Source organism: Scatophagus argus, chromosome 16 (assembly GCF_020382885.2).
Source record: "Scatophagus argus isolate fScaArg1 chromosome 16, fScaArg1.pri, whole genome shotgun sequence".
Lineage (NCBI taxonomy): Eukaryota > Metazoa > Chordata > Actinopteri > Scatophagidae > Scatophagus > Scatophagus argus.
The window spans coordinates 22,416,776-22,433,647 of record NC_058508.1 but is presented as its reverse complement, the minus strand read 5'-3'; the positions used below and the strand labels follow the sequence as shown (position 1 = coordinate 22,433,647).

At 46.2% G+C, this 16,872-nt stretch overlaps 2 protein-coding genes and 1 long non-coding RNA gene across 4 annotated transcripts in view; 1 reads left to right on the top strand and 2 right to left on the bottom strand.

Moving 5' to 3' along the window:
* Window positions 1-757, bottom strand: part of stx1b (syntaxin 1B) — a 33,385-nt gene extending 32,628 nt beyond the window's left edge. Inside the window, exon 1 of the mRNA XM_046415120.1 lies at window positions 262-757. Coding sequence (XP_046271076.1) covers window positions 262-291 — 30 coding nt within the window. The 5' untranslated portion in view covers window positions 292-757. The remainder of the gene's footprint in view (window positions 1-261) is intronic.
* Window positions 758-5,912: 5,155 nt separating this feature from the next.
* Window positions 5,913-12,019, bottom strand: prf1.3 (perforin 1.3). Its single transcript, XM_046415097.1, has 8 exons — window positions 11,440-12,019; window positions 10,703-10,982; window positions 9,812-9,853; window positions 9,334-9,426; window positions 8,011-8,147; window positions 7,296-7,794; window positions 6,677-7,047; window positions 5,913-6,297 (listed from the first exon to the last, which is right to left on the bottom strand). The coding sequence occupies exons 2-8, from the start codon at window positions 10,973-10,975 to the stop codon at window positions 6,048-6,050; spliced, it is 1,665 nt and encodes a 554-aa protein (XP_046271053.1). The 5' UTR covers window positions 10,976-10,982; window positions 11,440-12,019; the 3' UTR covers window positions 5,913-6,047.
* LOC124073135 lies at window positions 6,182-9,943 on the top strand. 2 transcript variants are annotated; one of them, XR_006845645.1, is made up of 3 exons: window positions 6,182-6,320; window positions 9,341-9,448; window positions 9,784-9,943. It is a non-coding gene; the product is annotated as an uncharacterized LOC124073135 (long non-coding RNA). The 2 variants fall into 2 exon arrangements; XR_006845646.1 differs by lacking the exon at window positions 6,182-6,320 and adding an exon at window positions 7,698-7,800.
* Window positions 12,020-16,872: the final 4,853 nt, after the last annotated feature.

Below are 16,872 nucleotides of genomic sequence, written 5' to 3'. Positions count from 1 at the left end.
GTCCTCACACAACTCTGCAGCTACTTTCACATCACTCTGTATTCACAGCATGAAGCGCTCCGAGCCGCAGCTCAGCCGGCCTCCAAACCTCCTCTGCACACACGCCAAATGAGCTCAAACGTGGCTTTCTGCGCCGCTCTGCTCGCATCCGGACGCAGCGGAGGAGAAGCGGCGAGGCCGTGGAGCCGCGGAAGAGGGGGGCGGGAAGGGGACACATGAAGGCCAACATGGATGGAAATAAAGAGGAAAATTTCAGCTTACACTTCGCAGTTCCGCCGTACGGTCCTTCATGGTGTCGCCGCGCCGAGCTGGCTGCTAGAAAGCGGAGAATCGGCCCTGGTCCGGGAGGGGAGGGGGGGAGGCTTCCAGCACCGCGTCGTTCGTCGTTTTGCGCTCCGAGAATCCCCAATAAGATTTTTTTTTCCTATTTGTCCTCCTCTTCGTCTTTCACCTCTTCTTCAGTTCCCCTAAAAAGCGGAGACAGAGAGATGGAGGGAGGAACAGCGCGGTGTGACGCGTCTCCGCCTTCTGCTGCTTCTTCTTCTGAGGTATTTTTTATCCGTGCGGTGACGGCGCGTTGAAACCCTCCTCCTCTGCTTTGTCTTCTTTTTTTAAATCGTGCCTCTCCGCCGCTCTGGCTCAGGCTGGCCCCCTTTCGGTCCACGGCTTTCTCCTCTTCCTCCTCGGTGCGGTCGCAGTGTGGCCCCGCAGCGCGCAAAGCAGCAGCAGCCCGGCAGGAAAACCGACCGAGAGAGAGGGGGGGTGGGGGGGGGTGGGAGGAAGGGGGAGGGGAGGGAGTGTGGTACTGATGCTGCAGAAAAAGAGAGAGGAGGAGGAGGGGGGGGCGATGCGGAGGGGATGGAGATCCAGTGCGCAGGCGTCAACTCCCTCCACCCTCCATCTCTACCTGCTGCTGCTGCTGCTGCCTCTCCCCTCCCCCTCCTCTCCTCTCCTCCGCCCTGTTCCCTCCCCCTCCTCTCCCCCTCTCTCTCTGCAGCAGGGAGGTGTGTTTGGTTTCAGGTGAATGAGGATTTTGGGGGGGTGGACAGTCTGTTCAATCTGTCCTTATATGTCAAAACATGGACAATGAAATATATGATATATGGACAGTAAAAAACAAGATATAAAATAAAACTCATTCACAGATATCCGAAACTCTCGAACAATACAACAAAAATATGAGTATTTAAATTGAGTAGTGGAAAACGAAGTAAACCTGCTCAAATTTGCTGAGTTTTTAGTTTGGCTCGTGTCCCACCTGCTAACACGGAGGGGGAGGGGCTTCCAGATGTTTGGGCTTCACTTTGAGGGAGCTCCATCTTCATATTTGGTCAATGGACTGAACCAAACTTTGACAAGCAAGTCAAGCAATCAACCACATGAAGACACATCAGTCGTAGTTAATTTAAGGTCCGGTATGTCAGACTGAGAGACATCTAGTGGTGGGATTGTAGATTACAACCAAATGAGCACCGTCTTGCCACCGACAACGTGAAAGTCCCTCTTCAGAGTCAGTGTTTGATTTGTCCGTTCTGGGCTGCTGGGAGATGGAGATTATTGCACATGACTTAATGAGGTTCAGTTTGTGGTGGGCAGCAGCAGGGAGGAAGGGCCTGCCCCCCACTGAAGGAGGTTCTCAGGTAGGCTAATGTTCACCGTCCTCACCATGGATGTTAGCATGCTAACATTAGAGTTCAGTTGAAGCTGATGTAAAAGTCATCAGTTCTGCAGCTTTTTAAACCGAAGTGTCAGACAAATTCAAATGTTGACCTGATGATGGCGCTAGAAGAAAAGTCAGAGGGTCACAGGAGTTACGTCAGTTCATCCAAAAGTGAACATGAACACACGAACCACATTTGATCACAATCCACCCAGTTGTTGTTGAGATATGTCATTAACAAAGCTGCAAGCGGCCAGCATGGCTGCTATAATAAAATACGCATATCAATGGGAGGCCAGTTGTTGACACATTAGCCACAGTTAGTTCCCACAGTTTATGTTGACAACCATGACTGTGCGATCCTCTTCCACTCCGCTCCACAAAGAAGGACTGCGGGGTGAAATCCGGTCAGACCGCTACCACCAAGACCTGCGACGAGTTTCTGGATGGACTCACCCCTCCTTCACAAGCAGATCTTGTGTGAAAATGACTTTTAATCTGAAAACACACCCCTGACTTCCTGCGTGAGCTCAGTGTGGAGATGGAGGCTGTGAGCGTGTGGCAGCTTGGCTGGACGCCCACAGGAAAACCCCCCACCTTCATCCTCACTGGCCTCTTGTTTCCACTCCTTTGTCAAGTCTTTCTCAAAGTCCTTCTGCTCAGGGCGTTCAAGCGATCTCGAAGTGGGACAGACGTTTGACTCTCCCAGACGGGAAGCAGAGATTCTGTTTCTTTTTTCCTGGTGGTCTTTGAACTGATCTTGAAGGAAATCGGAGCTCTTGTTTCATCAATAATTCACCTCGTCTGGTCTGTCCTTGCAGCTTTAGAAGTGAACAGTCTGAATGATTATGAGGGTACAAATGTCTCTATTCAGGTGTTTTTGTAAGATCTTTCATTTCCTCATGTTGCGATCCACAGGAAACGGCAGCCGTGCACAGCCTTCCTCACACATGAAGTCCAGCTGGATCAAAAACTATCTGATGCTTCAATAATAATAATAATATACATAAAACATTCGCTTTAATGAAAAAAACTAAGTTAGTCAAACTGAACCTTTCTGTTCATTTCTGTTCAACAAAAGCGAGTCCTGTTAACAATAATCTTTGGCTGTTTTATTAAAGACTTCACGTCTCCTCCTCCACACTGTGAAATCTATTTTAAATCATCTCTCCCACCACCTCCACATCATTTGTAGTTTGATGCAAAACGGCACAATGAACTTCCCGCAGTGAACAATCAGCTTTACTGGCAGTGTATTTTTACATGCACTGAACTCGTCCTTGGTTGAAACACGCAGCAAATTGCATGCAGTGAACGCACACACGGGAGCAGAGGGGGCTGCCAGCAGTTAGAGGGTTAGGTGCCTTGCTCGAGGGCTATCTGAACAAGGCTATTCACACCCCCCAAATTTTTCCTGCCAGTGCAGGGAGCCGAAGCAGCGAGCCTCCAGTCACACTCGTCCGAGCTCCACAGCCACTCCCACAGTGCCAACACAATCTCTTGACATGGTAAAAGCAGTTCTGCGTATTTGATTAAGCTGATTTACTTTTGTGATTCTTGCCTTTGACTCTGAATCAGCTGCAGGTGTCAGAAGTCCTTGCACCTGATCGTTCAGGTGTCAGTCAGCTGATTTTGCAAAAGTCTTAAAGGTGAATGCTGATGCTTTTATTTTGGAGGGTAGCGTTCAACAACAGGTTTAGATGCTTTAATGTTCAGAAAACGTGCCGTGCTAAACATTTCTGCAGCTCTTCCTGTTTAGCCCGAGTCCCACCTGACGTGCTCAGCGTGCTCTGATTGGTCAGCTCCCACGGGACCCAGCCAATCGGTATCACTGATTTATCAAATATCAGCTGGAGGACTGCTTCGAAGCCACAAACGCCTCCGCCGCCAACGTTACAGAGGGATTGTGATTGGCTCATGCTCGACCCGCTGACTCACTAACACTGCAGCTTTATGGAGTTAGCATAACTTTGTCAGGCAAATGAACTTCTGCAGTTTGACGAGTTCTCTGGGCGATGGGCTGGTTGGTGACGTAAGCTGCCTCCCGGACGTCACCTGTCTCCAGCTCAGCCACTCACAGCCACTCAGCCAGAATTCAGGTGTAATAGCAGGTTTCAACCTGTAGAGGGCAGGGGCTGTGCATATTTATAACACAAAACTGAAAACTCAAATACTTTCCACTAAAATGTCAAGAGTTGGACCTGAATCGATCAGTAACCCTACCAAATATCTATTTGATTTTCAGCAGAAAAAAGTGTTTAGTTACTCTTTAACCTTCAGTGATGCTACGTCTGCACTTACTGCAGTTAATCTGAGAATTATAAAACTGATCATTGTGATTAACTGTGGACAGGATGCACATGGATGAAATAAGACATCATTACTGAGGAAGATATTAATGACTTTACCTGCAACAGAAACAGCAGGTGTGTGCATGTTTACACACAGCAGCTTAACTTGATGATCTAAATCTCCTGACACACAGAGCAGATCTGACCTGACCTGGTCCTTACAGAGAAACAGCCCACCAATCACTGAGCTGGATCTTAACTGCAGCCACTGTGGGGCTCTCAGGTATTTAGTGGGCAGGACGGTCACCTGTCTGCAGGTGGTGCTAAGCTCACCCTCGTGAGTGTCCGCGCTGGGGCTCACCTGGGGCCACGCTCACCTGGTGACATCATCGTATAAATCTGTGTGTCGCCCACAATATTCCTCTAATATATTCTGTTGTTTTCTATAATCTGAGCTGATTTTAACACTAACACTGCTCCCCTCCTTGCCTTTTCTCCTCTATGTAAACTGTCCATCTCAGGCTCCCGTACCTCCTGACCAGAGCCTCCTCCTCCTCCTCGTCCCCAGATGCTCCGGCTCGCAGCTTCCTCCTGCTTCAGTATCGACACGTCACAGGAATCAACACGTAAATCAGCCGACGGCCGGAGGTCAGTACAAGACTCGGAGCTGATCCATGAGTCAGAGCCGCTCCGGCCAATCAGAACGCAGTGAGAGAACAGGCTCAAGGCCCTTACACAGCTGACATCAAGCCTCCTTTAAAACACACCATCTGACAAAGAAATGAATGTTTCCTTTCATCGCTAAATAACTCATCAACATCCTTCACCTCACAAGAACAACAGATTTTTATCTTTAAAAGAAAAATCATTTTCACGTGTCAGTTAACAGCAAACACTGCGCAGTTTGTGTTGTTGCTGTTTTATTTTCTTAATGAGCCACAAAAGAGATAAATACAAAATAAAAGCGATAAAATAAAGCCAAAAAATATTCAAATAAATTGTAAATCTACCAGATTATCGGATTATTCAGTGATGATAACTGCTGCTCTGTAACGTGACAAATGAAATGTGTTTACGCATGAGAGAAGAAAAAGCTGCAGCTCTCTTTTCTCGCCTGCAGGGGGCGCTGATTCGTTTTATGTAGATAATGTGCAGTTCCAACATCAGACAAAACAACTTCAACAACAACCTCAAAGTACAATCTTTATCAAAATACGTTTACTGCAAACATACACATACTGCACACACAAACCCACGTTTACACATTTAAACTGTAGTTTTACTTTAACGTCTCACACTGTACTTCGGATGTGCTGCATCAGAAAACATTTTTCTGCGTCAGCAGTGAATAACTGACAACTGTGGTGTGTGTGTGTGTGTGTGTGGTTGCCACACAGTCAGCAGTGTGTTTTTTGGCTGTTGAAACACAGGGTCAGGACTGCTGACAACAAGTTGAACAACATGCACACATCAGCTGCAGTAGCAGTAGTATTATTACTATTAGTGCGAGTATTACTGCTAGCATCATTGCTGCTTCAGGAACATTTTTATTTTCTCATTAAGTTTTTTGTCCTCAGCCTGAAGGAGTCCAGTATCTGCTGTGCTCCTGGACCAGGACCTTTTCATCAGATCTGCTGGACTGCGGTCTGCAGTCGGTGGTCTTTCCCCTTTTTTTCCTCCTAAATGAAGAGTGTGAACCTTTGATTCACTGTGACAGCAGATGTTTGGTTGGATTACACATCTTCTGTGAACTACTTTCATAGCCTCAGGCTGAATGGAGATCAACACGCTTGTGGCTGACAGAACTAAAGTTGCATTTCTCACCTTCTTTTTGATACACAGTTGATCCGTAAATTACTGCTAAATGAATGTAAAACATCCAAAATTATGACTTTATCAGAATCCGAAGTGCTAACAGCTGGGCTGACTGGCGTTATGATTAAATCTCTTTCACTGACACACTCTGTCAACATGCTTTATTGGTGGATGCCACAGTTTACAACAGATGATAAAACACTTTAATAACAACAAGCATCTGAAAGGAGAGCAGCTTAACGTTCTTTACTTCTCAGCTCCAGGACCGGACGCTCTGAACCTCAGTGCTCCTGCTGGTCCTCCTTCACGTATCCCATCACGCTCTTGTAGCTCGGCGTGGCGGCGTACTGCTCACACAGTGACCCCTGCAGGCTGGGAGCACACACTACAGATGTCTGGACAAACAGCGAGCCATGATTCAGCCTATACTTCCCGTTGACGTTGTGGCCCACTGTGGGGATGAGCTTCACACGTCCCAGCAGATCGTCGTCCCATCTGTTGTCCCGGTCCCAAACCTCAAATGAGATTGGTCTGCGAAGGAAATGCATGTAGAGGTATGGTCGTCAGGTATGACCAGTTGGTGACCAATCAGCTCCAACTTGAAGGATTTGTGTCTTAAAGAAATGAATTTGGCAATTGTGATTCTGTTTCTTGCTGAGAGTCTGTGTTGGTGTTCAGACTGATAGGTCTTAAGATCTGCATGGTAAATATGGAGCTCCAGCCAGCAGCTGGTTAGCTCAGCTTAGCATTACAACTGCTAACAGGAGGAAACAGCTAGCCTGGCTTGGACCAAAGGTAAGCCAGTTTAGTTTATTTATATTACCATTATCAGTCTAAAATGTAGTCTCATTTCGGCCATAGACATTTTATTTGAGATAAAGTCAAATTAATATGCACTATATTCACTCACTTTCTGTGCCGCAGGTTGACAGTCTCAAAGCGAATGAGGTAGTTCCAGGAGGGGAAGTCGTTGTTCCAGATCACAGGGGTTGTGGCAATTTGCTTACCATAGTAAACCTTAACGTACCCGTCCGTCTTGCTGAAATAGTCTCCCCACAGCCCTTCGGCTCGAACCACCGTAACGTTCATCCGGGCCACACCATACTCGGCAGGGCAGCAGTCGGAGTTCACCATGCGATGTCCTTTGCAGTGACAGGCACAGTTGTTGTTCTGGTTGCCGATCTTGCAGCTGGACGGGCACTTGAGCGATTTGGCGTTTTTGCGGAGGTAGTCGCTGATGGCGTGGCGTAGGCTCGACTTCAGAATGGGGTTGTCTGTCACCTACAGAACAGCAGGCAAACCTTTATTTAGGACAAAGACTGTGGACAGATTTCTTTTCAGGACAACCAGTCAGCAAGTAGACAACAGCTGCACCTTTTCCAAGCCTGTGGCGCACTAATCTCAGTCCAACAATGTATTTCTCATTTAGATTATCTGCACAGCAACAAGATCAAACAAGTCATGGTAAGGACAAATTACTGCAAACAATAAACTTCTAAACTTAATTTGCCCTTAGTTTTTTTCCTCACCAGTAAGTGCAGGGGGCTGACCTGGTAGGATACCACACCTGGGACCCTTTTCAGAGACCTAAGCCACTTGTTGTACCCTGCGGCATTGTTGGGGGCGAACAGGATGTCCCCCACATCCCCATTTCCTCCCCAAACCTCGGTTATGCGGTCGGAGAAGGCCTGGCTGAAAGTTGCTCCACTTTTTAGATTCTTGCTCTTGTTGCGGCAGAAGTTTGAGGCAGCGCTGACACTGATGCCTTTGATGTTGGCGTTAGCCTCGACGGACAGGCAGTTGCTAACGGAATGGATGGACATCGTGCTCATGGCGGCCTCGCAGGTCCGGATAGCCGTGATGGAGTGAACCTGACCCCCGAGGTGAACTCTGCGGATGAAGTGGGTGCCGTAGACGGAGATGAACTGTTTGAAAGCTGAGGTGTTCTTGTGGTGGTAGGTGGAGGGAAGGTTCTTCAGGGAAACCTCAAACTCTTTACTCAGTGCAGGACGGGAGTGAAGGCGGAATCTGCAGGTAAAGAAGCGTTTTGACAAATTCACATTTTTCTTCTGCTATTTTCCCACTAAATTGCTGTCACACCAATAATGCTGACCTGGGGTCTTGTGTAACTATCAAGCACAAATCGGAGCTTGAAAATCCCATATGCCCCACAGAAATGAAGAGTGAGGACAGAAAGTCTAACTTAATTCCTTTAGAGCAAAACAATCAAATGTCAGTACTCACGTGTAGTATTTGCACTGCAAGTCGTGGGTGGTGAAGGAGAACTTGTCTTTCCTGCTGTGACTCTCTGCAAACTGTGATGAGACGGAGTGAGATCCTCCAACTGCTAACCCTCCGAGTCCAGGAATACCGAGGCCTATCTGAGTCGGATCACGACAGGAACAGTTCAAACAGAACCCATCTGTGACGTCAACACTCTGATTCAGTCACATAGCAGTCAAGATACTGGATTTAAAACCTTAGTTTTGGTGTGGGCAAAATGTTTCCACTCCAGACATGAAGTTATTTTGGGATCACCGGTGGAGCCGGTTCTTAAGCCTGCTCACCACATACACTCAAATAAGTTTAAAGTAATCGCTATTCATTCTAACACATCCACAAACATGTACATTGGGTGTGTGCATGCCAGTGTACACAGGAAGTGAGTTGATACTCTTTGTTGATTAGTTGCAAGAAAAAATGCAAGGATATTTGATGCTAATTAATGCTAAATAAAGTGCAAAATCAAAGCACTCAAACAAGAGGCTAATCAAAGCACCAAATAACAAATACAAGCAAACTTTTAAAGAGTAACTAAACTACTAAACCACTTTTTTCCGCTAAAAATAAATGTAAGTAGATATTAAGTTGTGTTACTGATCGATTCAGGTACAAATCTTGACATTTTAATGCAAAGTATTTGAATTTTCAGTTTTGTGTTATAAATATGCATAGCGACTGCCCTCTACGGGTTGAAAGCTGCTATTGCAATTAAATTTTGTGAGTGGCTGAGCTGGAGACAGGTGACGTATTTGGAGGCAGCCTACGTCACCAACCACCCCACACACACCCCGTCCCCACCCACATACTCAACCTCATCCTGCCCCCATTTTCCCGACCAAGGAGAGTCAGGAGCAGTTTGAATGGATTACGTTGATTGAATGTTGTCACTGACTTGTTTCATTGTGCTGTTAGTATCGACATTTCAGTGTCCGTTTTCTGTTTAGTTCTGTATTTAAAGCAATTAGTAGATTAGTTAGCCATTTTAGACTGTTTTTCTGATTTTAGTAGCTGGAGGTTAGCTTTAGCTTGTAGTTTTTACAGTGTTGTTTGATTTAGCATGCGTCAGTTTTAGTATTTATTAGCTTGTGGTCAGAATTGAGCACTGTTGCGTTCTTGGCTGTAAAAACACTACCACACTGCGCTGCTTTCCTGCAACAGCCCAGTTTAGGTCAGTTTACGTGTGTGTGTGAACGGTCAGAACCCACAGAAAAGGCTGCGTTTTAAGAAATACCTGTACAGGTGTGGATAAGACCTCAATCCAGTCAGGCTTTAAAACCCTCCTACCTTCCAGCTGGATCCCAGAGAGGAACTCTTCTCTTTCATGACGGACTGGCTGGACTCAAAGATCTTACTGCTCAGGCTGCGGCGGCAATGCACCTGAGGCCAGAGAGGATTCTGGGTAACGCTGTGTCACATTTCATTTACGCTAAAAAGCTTCACAAGTACACAACTGTGTACAACAACTACGCATACAGAAATGTTTACTTCAGCAAATGATCCAATATTTCACTAAAAACCAACAACTATTAGAGGTCAACTGATACTGCTGTACTTTTACTACAAGAAGCTGACAATACTGCTGTCCTTTTACTTTAGTAGGATTTTAGATGCAGAACCCTCACTTGTAATAGAGTATTTCTTAATTGTGGTAGCGGTACTTTTATTAACTCTGTCAAAAGCAGTTTTACATGAATCTTCCTTTTATTAATTCCGACTGATGATTTTTTTATTTAGTGGGTCAAAGTGAAGTTTTTCCACCCACCTTGATCCTCCAGTCCACCACGGACACGGGGAGCTTCTGGGTCTGTTTGAACAGGAAACAGTTCATCTTCAGCATCAGTGATGCAGCAGTGAGCAGACAGCAGAACGTGACAAACCACATGTTTCAGGAGCAGCTAACGCGAGGGAGTGAAACGTCGGTTCCCGTCTCGCTACTTGATGGTTGTCATTTTGGATGAAGACTTGCTAACTTTATTTCTTCACTGCACTCAGGTGTGCTCAGGAAGCTAACATTAGCCTTACGCTCGGCTGTGTCTTCTGTCTCAGAGAGCTGCTCAGTCTTCAAGTCAACATTTTTCTGATGAGTCGTTCACATATTTGTTGATATGGTGACACAGTAAGAACATTACTCAAGTACTGAACTTAAGTACAATTCAAAGGTACTTGTACCTACCTGAGTACTTCAATTTTATGCCGTTTCGTCCTTGGAAGTTGCTATACTGCACCTGTACTACATTTACGCTCTTCTTTACATATTTAAATACTGTTTTCAGTATTTCAGTATCGGTGCAGCTTGTGAATCATCATCAGATTGAATTTGTTGAACTTGTGTACATTTTCATGATTCTTTTCTACCTTCCGTTTCTTTGACTAAATGTAAGCCTACGTCTCTAAGCCGTACTGGAGTGGCAGGGTTCTGGTCTGAGTGTAAAGTCTGGGACCGCCACACCGGACTCCAGGGTTTAAGTCCCATCTGTTCTTTGGTTTGGTCAACAAAAGCAGTTTGGTTAACAGTGAGATCCTGATTTCAGCCAAGAGTCAATAAACTGATGGCACGTCATCTTTAGGACACTTCAGGACATTTTGTGCCCGTGTAAACAGGTCATTGTGTCCCAGACTGCCGTGATGCCCAGACCCTGACCCTGACCCTGACCTGGTTGAGGAGGTGGTTGTGGCACACAGTGCAGTTCCCCTTGACTCCTCCCACCATGTAGTTCTTGACGTCGACCACGCTGGCTCCGCTGGTCTTCATCTTTAACACATCAAAACCTTCACCAACCAGATTGTGACCCGGTACGAACGGAACCTGATTGCACTCGGTGAAGGAGCTGGTCTGACAACCCAGAGACGGAGGGAGGAGGAGGAGCAGGAGGAGGAGAGGGGAGGAGCAGGAGGATGAGGATGAGGGTGAGGATGAGGAGTGCATTGTAGAACTGAAAGAGATGAAGAAGAGCCAGAGCCTGTTTTCATGTTTTCATGCAGTTTGTTCATGTACGGAAGCTCACAGCTGCCAAACCGACGATGACAAAGTAGAAACTTTTTTGTTTTGTTTTACAGCTAACAGCAACATTGTTACATTACAAAAGAACAACTTTTCAATTCAGATTTAGTTTTAATTGCCAGTTTTTGCAGTTTCTTAAATCTTTTGTTATGAACTTTTCTTCAGCTTCATGCTCAAACCAACAAACTGTCTTTAAACTGACTTTAAATCAAACAAAACATGTGAACATGTCACCTGAGCCTGAATGTTTCTTTCACCTTGAATATTTTCTATTCAATCAACCAGAAGAGGTTTTCTTAGAGTTCAGTCATTGAATAAAACGTGGCGATAAAAAAGATCCTGTGGCTTCAATCATTTGGACTGACAGGTTAAAAACGAGAGAGTTTTACCTTCGGAGCGTCGATGCTGTTGATGCTGGTGATGCTGGTGATGCTGGTGAAAAGTGACTCACTGAGGCTGAACTCAGGACAGTTAAGAGCAGCTTTGTGGCTCACTTTTAAAACACTGAGCGAGGAGTGTGATCACACCTCCGAAAGCCTGATCGCGCTCGTCCTGCAGGAGGCAGGACTTTAACTTTGCAACGAGTAACAAAAAGTCCAAATATTTCAAGATAAAGTTCTTGGTTTTGACAATAAAGTCGAGAGGAAGTCGAAAAGGTTTGAGAAGAAGGTTTGGAAAGTCAAAATTTTAGCAAACTAACTGTAAGTGAGACTCGTAGTCGTAATCTAATGTCATGACAGTTGGAGGGGCAGCAGGTGGTGCAGGTGGGGGCGTGGCCTCCCAGCAGGTGAATTAATGAGTCCAAAGTGCCTGAAGAGTGAAGTTTCCAAAAAACATCAGCACATATCAAAAGATAAAGCTACAATGGTTCAGGCACAAGCGTAATATTTTATTTCTTTCTTGAGGATGAAGTCAGTATGAAGAGATGAAGACTGATTGGAGAACAGAAGTCACATGGTTTTTTAGACCGCTTTGATTCGCTGTTGCTTTTCCCTCAGCTGCTGACAGTCCACACGAGGGTCTTCTTCTGAAAATGTGTGTGTGTGAGTGTGTGTGTGAGTGAGTGTGTGTGTAGGAAGCTGCCGTGTGTTTAAGAGACAAACAATCTTCAGTCTCAGCAGAAAAGTTGCAGCTTCACTCACACTGTTGTCATGATCCTGTAACCACTGCAACACACACACACACACAGCAAACACAACAAGAAGCTGCTTCGTGTCAGCCATACTTCTGTATTCTTTCCTCTGTTCTTTCTTTGTTGCTTCCTGGCCTCCTCGTGTCCTCCTCGTGTCCTCCTCGTGTCCTCTTCCCTTTCTTTTCTTCATCGTCCTGCTCTTCTGCCTCAGATGGCAGAGCGAAGGTTTTTACACGAGAAAGTCAGAATTCTGTGACAGATGACAAGTTACATTACAGCAAACTGTCGCACAGCAGTACAACAGCAGAGTACAAGATCTTATGAAGTACTGCAGTACTGCACACATCTGCAGTATAAACCACATAAAGCATAAAAAACAAAATTGAAAATTAAATTCTGCCTCTAATAAGACTGAGACACAAACTGATCAACATATAAAGTTTGCTAACTTTACTGTAATCTCCTCTCCAAACAAAACTAAAACACATGAAAAATAAACAAAATGTAAAAACTTAAAATGAACGGTTGAACAAAGTGAGAACATTTTTATTTTAACTTTTTCTTTTCTTTCTCTTCTTCTTTCTACCCTCCCATCTTATCCTTCTTCCTCCTTTTTGCTCTCCGCCACTTCCTGTCCTCTCTTTCATCACACTGCTTTAATTCTGTTCTCTTCCCCTTTTCTTTTATGGTTCTATCCATCAGCTCATCCACCCGTCATCCACCCATCATCCATCAGCTCATCCACCCGTCATCCATCAGCTCATCCACCCGTCATCCATCAGCTCATCCACCCGTCATCCACCCATCATCCATCAGCTCATCCACCCATCATCCACCCGTCATCCATCAGCTCATCCACCCGTCATCCATCAGCTCATCCACCCATCATCCACCCGTCATCCATCAGCTCATCCATCCCTCTGTTCTGGTCCTCAGTGTCGTCCTTTGTTTCTCTCTGTTGTCTCTTGCCCCCCCTGCAGGTCAGCTCTCACACTACAGCTGATGAAGACTCACCTTGGGCTGAGGTTGAAGGGCAGGAATGTGTGTGTGTGTGTGTGTGTGTGTGCGTGAACAATTTCCTGTTGTAAGCGTGTGTGCACGTACACACACGCTTACAACAGGAAATTGTTCTTGTTTGGAGGGAAGGACCACCACTTCCTGTCCTTACTTTCAAAATAAAATCAGTGTAAAGACACTGAAAGGTGGATTTGTTCGATGCCCTTTGTGGTCAACCTCCTTCAGCCTGCGGGCTGAGAAAATCCCCCTCCTCCTTCAGCTGAATCTGCTCTTTAAAAAGCCTCTGGGACGACGCTGAAAACAGGCTGTTTGTGAGAGCTCAGGCTCTGTTTGGAGGTCCTGGTTCTCCCAGGACAGCCAGACTCCAAGCACATGAAGATCTGCTGGAATCTGATGCTCTGCTGGAGATGGAAGCAGCCAACAGAAAGGAGCTCAGATGAGCCCCAACATCCAGCAGGAAGTCCAAGCCACTGACACAGCAGACACAACAGGAACACAACAGGAAGTATTTTCACAGAGTGGTATTAGTACTTTTCTTTCAGTAAAGGATCTGAAAAATGAAATTAAATAAAATGTCACGACAGCTTTTTAGTGTCTGAACATGTTAGTAAATTTCTTCTTCCTCCTGTCAAAGTCCAGAAAACCTCCTCATCTTCATCAGTTCCTTCCTCTCACAGCTGAGAATCAAATCAACATCCTGCCGTCTTGTGGCGTGTGGTGTTCAGTGACAGTCAGCCATGTGGACGCTCTCTGAATGCAGGACTGACTCTCAAACGAGTTGAGACCAGAATCAGGAAACTGCTGCATCTTTTGTGAGGTTTGTCCTGAACTGAAGTGGCTTCAGTCCAAACGTCTGGACCACAAAGAGAGGACGGAGGACAGGAAATGAAGGCAGTCAGACCTGCTGCCTGTGTTCCTGTGTTACTTCATCAATAATTCATGAATCCCTCTGGAAACAAAACAATTTCCTCTTCTCTGCTGGTGTGTGACAAACAGTTTCCTGTCAGTGGACGCCAGCTCTGGCACACGTGTCTCATCTTTACGGGTCTCTAAAGGCCTCCTCAGAGGGCCGTCGTGTTTGTCCAGGTGACACTGAGTCAGGTACGGACACACTCTGTGAGCCTGCACACAATGGATTACAACTCACACAAAATCTCACGCTGCTTCTTCTTCTTCTTCATGAGTTCGCAGCAGCCTTCAGCGATGAGTCTGTCACATGTTGATGAGTCCACAGGAAGACGTCCTCGAGGCAGGACTGGACAGATCTGGTGCTGCAGATGTCTCGGATCTTCACATCATCGTCGTCACTGGAGTCTGAAGTGCAGATCATCACGCTGACCAGGCAGCCCAGTCACCACAATAAATGTTTTTCAGTTCATGTTGTGAGCTGCTACGATCAACTGATTAATCAATTAGTCAGTGTAAAAGAAATTTGCTGGCACCTGGTCTGATAATCGATGGATCAAACATCTGCTGCTTCCTGCTTCTTAAATGTCAGGATGTCACAGAAACTGAAGACGTAATTTGAAGAGCATTTTTACAGTTTTGTGACATTTTGTAAATGATTGGTAGACTAATCATGTGGCTGTGATGTACACACACAGTACTTGTGTGTACTTGTGTGTTGTGTTTGAGTTTCAGTTTAGAGTGTGAACGCGGCTCCTAAAAGTAGAAGCTGTGGTCTGAAGATGTGGGAGTCGACAGCGAGGAGGAGAAACTGGGCAACAACACCAAATCAATAACAAGTTTTTAAAGCTGATTTTCCCACAGGATGCTGTTTTTAGCTTCTCACCAACACCTGAGAGCTGCACTCACAGGTCTGTGTGGACACACACTGCAGCAGCACCTTCACTGCGTCTTCATTTACCGTCTTATTTAGATCGGGTCTGGATCCACAGGCTCTGGGTCCACAGGCTCTGGGTCCACAGGGTCTGGGTCCACAGGGTCTGGGTCCACAGGGTCTGAGTCCACAGGCTCTGGGTCCACAGGCTCTGGATGTGTACAGAAACAGAAACGCTGCTGCTGTCAGAGCTGAACTGACCTGAACTGCAGGCTTTCAAACAAGGTCGTGTGATCATCACAGCAGGACGGTCAGCTTCATGTAGTCAGAGTACAAGGGGACTTTCTGTTGGCCCACTTTCAGGAGTGTTAAGTGTTGACGTCTAAGGCAGGTGTTGTGGTCTTATAACGCCACCGATGAGCCTCTGGCTTCCGACATGCTCCTACTCGCACCTGTGAGTTACTGGCTGAGCCTCCTCTTCCTGTACGGTGGCCTGTGTGTGGCAGAGTCAGTTTGTTGTGCGAAGTACTGCAGAATCAAGACGGGCAGCTCCTGCATTTCTCTGCCTTTCCTGTGTGACTATCATGCTAACAGCTTTAGCAACATGTCCGCCTGGCCTTGTAGGAGACTGAGGACAGAGTGCCCGTCTGCTAAAGGCCTGTCACAGCCAACTGTTTCGTCGCAGCATTCGATTTATTGATTTATTGATTTACCGTCTGACTGTTAAGACATTTTAAAGAAATATAATGAAAAATACTTTCAGTATATACATTACTACTTTAACTTACTTACTTTACTTTTTAAAAAATGTAGTACAGTTAAAAGTACAATGTCTCCCTCTGAGGTATAATGGAGTAGAAAGTACCTCCAAACTGCCCAGTACTTGTATGAGTTAATGTACTCCATTACATTCCACCACAGACAAACGAGCTGCTGGATTAGTCTACAGGTTGTATCCGTCGATAAGACTCGATCTCCAAAGATTAACGACTTCATTCGGATTCTGCTGCAATTTTATAGTTTTGCCTTCAGGCGTCTCGTGTTTTTCCTCCACATCATTTCTGATCCAGCCGACCTCCTATAAACCAGCCTTCCTCAGGAAAGGCTGGCATCCAACCAGAGGCAATAAAATCTGTGTAGGAGCAGCCTATAGGCCGAGGCGCCGCAGCAGGCTGAATATATGGGCCTGTACGAGCACACATGCCTCATAAAACCACCCAGGGCCCCTCTGCTGCAGGAAGAGGGCCGACTCACTTCATCCACGTCAACCAAAACCCCCCGTCTGAAAGATACCGCTCAAGGTCACAGCCTTCCTCCTGCCCGTTTCCTGTCTTCAGAGGAGATGAAGCCCCTGAGGACGTGCAGAAGAAAAGAAAGCATAATGAAGCTGTGGTTCTGCGGTTCAGTCAGTCCAACATCTGCTCAGAAGAACCCGATCACGGAGGAGGTGATTCTGCTCTGAGGTTTAGAGTGTCGGGACAGGCAGAGGGACAAACCCTGGAACTGATCAGAGAGCTAGAAAGAGCAGCTAGGCTCATGAGTGAGTGATGGAACGCATCGATGAAGATGGCACGATGAGGAAGGTGAAAATGAGAATCCCTGACGTGTTGTTTCGTGACCGCTGGCTGGCTAGCTAACATTAGCTGTGCTGGAGCCGTCACACTACATGGTTCAGTTTTTAGACAAGACTGAGTGGAAACACCGCCGCTAAAGCCAGATGCTACAGGGTGGTCCTTCCCTGCACCGACTACCAGCTCCAAAGAGTCAAACCTGAAGCTTGGGCCAAAGCGCTCACTGTATCCTATTGTGTTCTGTCGTTAAGATGCAAAATGGTACGAGGATCCCAAGTTCCCTGAATTGACTGACTTCCTGTGCAAAGCATCACTCTGCCCG